This window comes from Sinocyclocheilus anshuiensis, unplaced genomic scaffold, assembly GCF_001515605.1.
Source record: "Sinocyclocheilus anshuiensis isolate Anshui unplaced genomic scaffold, SAMN03320099.WGS_v1.1 scaffold246, whole genome shotgun sequence".
Taxonomy (NCBI): domain Eukaryota; kingdom Metazoa; phylum Chordata; class Actinopteri; order Cypriniformes; family Cyprinidae; genus Sinocyclocheilus; species Sinocyclocheilus anshuiensis.
This window is the reverse complement of record NW_015542356.1, coordinates 2,193,967-2,197,409: the sequence shown is the minus strand read 5'-3', so window position 1 is coordinate 2,197,409 and position 3,443 is coordinate 2,193,967. Positions and strand designations below refer to the sequence as shown.

Genomic DNA, 3,443 nt, shown 5'->3' with positions numbered 1-3,443 from the left:
ATTTATACTTTTTTTTTTCCCTATTCATGTAATCCATTTTTTTTTTTTTACATGATCTTTTTTGGACTTTTTCATTTTTTTGTAGTCTTTTAATTAACTTAATATCTTAAATGATAAGAAACTTGTCTGTTTATTTATTATGCTTATGTAGGTAGGTAGTTTAGATTTTAATGCCATGTCAGCAGCTGAGGCTATTCTCATGTAAGGATTGTATAAAAAAAAATAATAATAAAATAATAATAATAATAATATACATACATATTCACATATACACACACACACATATATACACATATATATATATATATATACACACACACACACACACTACCAGTCAAAAGTTTTTGAGTAGTAAGATTTTTAATGCTTTAATTTCTCCTTTGCTCACCAAGCGTGCATTTATTTCATCCAAAGTACAGCAAAAACAGTAAAATTTTGATATATTTTTACTATTTAAAATAACTGTTTTCTATTTAAATATATTTTAAAATGTAATTTATTCCTGTAATTTCAAAGCTGAATTTTTAGCATCATCACTCCAATCACATGATCCTTCAGAAATAACATTCTAACATTCTGATTTGCTGCTCAAAAACATTTATTATTATTATTATCGTTGAAAACGGCTGAGTAGAATTTTTTCATGTTGAACAGCATTTATCTAAAATAGAAATCTTTTGTAACATTATAAATGTCTTTATCATCACTTTTGATCAATTTAAAGCATCATTGCTAAATAAAATTCATTTCTATAAAAGCTTGACTCCAAGCTTTTGAATGGTATAGTGTATAATGTTACAAAAGCTTTTTATTTCCGATAAATGCTGATCTTTGGATCTTTCTATTCATCAAAGAATCCTGAAAAAAGTACTCAACTGTTTTAAATATTGATGATAATAATATTAATAAAATATGTTCCTTGAACAGCAAATCAGCATAATAGAATGATTTCTGAAGGATCATGCCACACTGAAGACTGGAGTAATGATGCTGAAAATTTTGCTTTGATCACAGGAATAAATTACATTTTTAAATATATTTAAATAGAAAGCAGTTATTTTAAATAGTTCACAATATTACTGCTTTTGGTGTATTTTTAATCAAATAAATGCAGGCTTGGTGAGCAGAAGAGAATTCTTTAAAAAAAACTTTAAAAATCTTACTGTTCAAAAACGTTTGACTGGTAGTGTATGTATATATATATATATATATATATGTATATATTTGAATAAAACTTTTGAATATTTTACATTTTAAAAAGTCCTTAAGAACGTTTAAGTAAAACTGATTGTCTAAGCAAATCGTTTTTATGATCTGATAAATAAAATGAGTGCTTCTCCTTTGAGAAAATGTGAAGGATACAGTCATGAGAAGGCCACCGAAGAGGAACATAAAGACAAAGTCAGCAGTTCTCCCTCTGAAGGACCCCTCCTCCAGCATTCGACAGTACCGGTACCTGTGAGACTCCAGTTAAGGACTGAACAAACCTTAAACTTCAGACACCATCCCTTACACTGCTAAATGTACAATCAACTAGGAACATATTATGATATAACAAGGATACAAAAATATCATGTTGAATAAGAAGTTGAACCCAACCGGACCAAAAAACAAAAAGTTGGTTATTAGCCGCCATACCTATGAACACACACACAAAAAATATTTAGAATCACATGCTGCAATATTAACACTATAAAGCAGGGGTGCCCAAACTCGGTCCTGGAGGGCCGGTGTCCTGAAGAGTTTAGCTCCAACCCCAATTAAACACACCTGAACCAGCTAATCAAGCTCTTACTAGGCATACTAGAAACTTGAAGGCAGGTGTGTTGAGGCAAGTTGGAGCTAAACTCTGCAGGACACCGGCCCTCCAGGACCGAGTTTGGGCACCCCTGCTATAAAGCCTACTGTATACATTCTATACACATTCTACTATATGCCTTCTGTCATCTGAATTACAATTTCTACTTTTTTTATGAAGTAAAAGGGCTTTTAGTATGATTCTACAAATGTTTACCTTTAGGTTGTGGTACACACATGTCTTTTTGCTGTGAAATCTTTAATGATTTTATTTTTTATAAAGAACACCTTTTATTTTGTTAGCTATATTTCAAAATGAGCTTTTTTCAGTCATGTTCTTTTCACAGGCTTTTTTTACATCACTCAATCATCATTGTATTGCAGTGCACTGCATATAAAGGTTATCGAACCAAAAAAGGTTCAATAAACTGTTCGATTTCATTTATTTTTTTCGGACTATTATTTCATATGTCAGGTTTTACAGGGTTCAAAATAAACAAGGCGCAATGTTCTTCAAAGAAACACTTATTTTGACACTTACCTGATAATTCCTCAATATTAAATCTGGGTTGAAGTAAAGCTGGAAAGGTGTGATGAGTTCTAATTGCTGTGGACACAAAGTAAACACCATAATCAGATACAAATGACATGTTGCAGGTAAACAAACAGCGTTTAATGACATTTAATGCTCCACTAAAATAATAACTGAAATCAAAAGCAAATTCACTTTGAGCAGCTCGCTTGAGGTTTAACTGTGAAGGTAAGTCAGCTCAATGATTGTGAACACAGGAAGCATGATGTGAACATGCAGACAGAGCAACTGGACTCAAAACCCAGTGACAAGTAACCTTAAATTCATTACTCTTAACATGGCATAACATACACAGACATGTTACCGGAGGGTTTATGTTAAAATGTCCTGACAACATCCCAGAGGAAACAAGCTGTGTTTTAACTGCACAGGGACGAGGACACGGCAGAAAATAGCGCTTAAGACCCTAATATTCATCCATTTACTTACCACGGCGGCTGTAGTGAGTACACAGGCGGTGGTATAAGCTCTAGTGACCACAGGAATCTGTAAATATTCCTGTCGGATTGTCTGGTATGCCATCTTTTGGAGCGACAACGCTGCTTCCGGTACCTTCTTGACACGTCATCACCTGGGTAAGCGAATAAAGGAGGCGGTTTTAGTTTTTGATGACTCCAATTGGTCAACACTTCAAGATCTCACTGCTCTGATTGGTCATCTAACGTGTCAATTACTGTGTTTTCCCGGTCAGTGGAAGTTTGGCATTTTTCTATTGGTTGGTAAAGATTGCCCATAAATGTATGAACATTTTGTAAATTATGTTGAAAGTTTCACATTGGGATGGGAATGCCCATTAAATAAGAGTGCAACAGTCGGGTTCCAGTCAGAATTTAAAACCCCATTCATTTTATCCATAAGAGAATTGATGTTTATAACTTAAGCAAGCTACAAGCAATTGAAGACTGTGAGCTACGAGTTTGTTAATTGATGGTATATGCTTATATTGCAGCCATCTATCCACATTATTTAAACTTTAAGCATATTTAAAGCATCTTTAAATTAAATTATTATTATTTTTTTTTTAAATCCGTAGTTTGCAATTCGATATCATTCG

At 32.8% G+C, this 3,443-nt stretch overlaps 1 protein-coding gene across 1 annotated transcript in view; it reads right to left on the bottom strand.

Annotated features, from left to right (window-relative positions):
• Positions 1 to 2,973, bottom strand: part of derl2 (derlin 2) — a 6,651-nt gene extending 3,678 nt beyond the window's left edge. The window contains exons 1-4 of the mRNA XM_016490566.1: positions 2,819 to 2,973; positions 2,339 to 2,404; positions 1,565 to 1,638; positions 1,363 to 1,456 (exon numbers count right to left, since the gene is read on the bottom strand). Coding sequence (XP_016346052.1) covers positions 1,363 to 1,456; positions 1,565 to 1,638; positions 2,339 to 2,404; positions 2,819 to 2,911 — 327 coding nt within the window. The 5' untranslated portion in view covers positions 2,912 to 2,973. The remainder of the gene's footprint in view (positions 1 to 1,362; positions 1,457 to 1,564; positions 1,639 to 2,338; positions 2,405 to 2,818) is intronic.
• Positions 2,974 to 3,443: the final 470 nt, after the last annotated feature.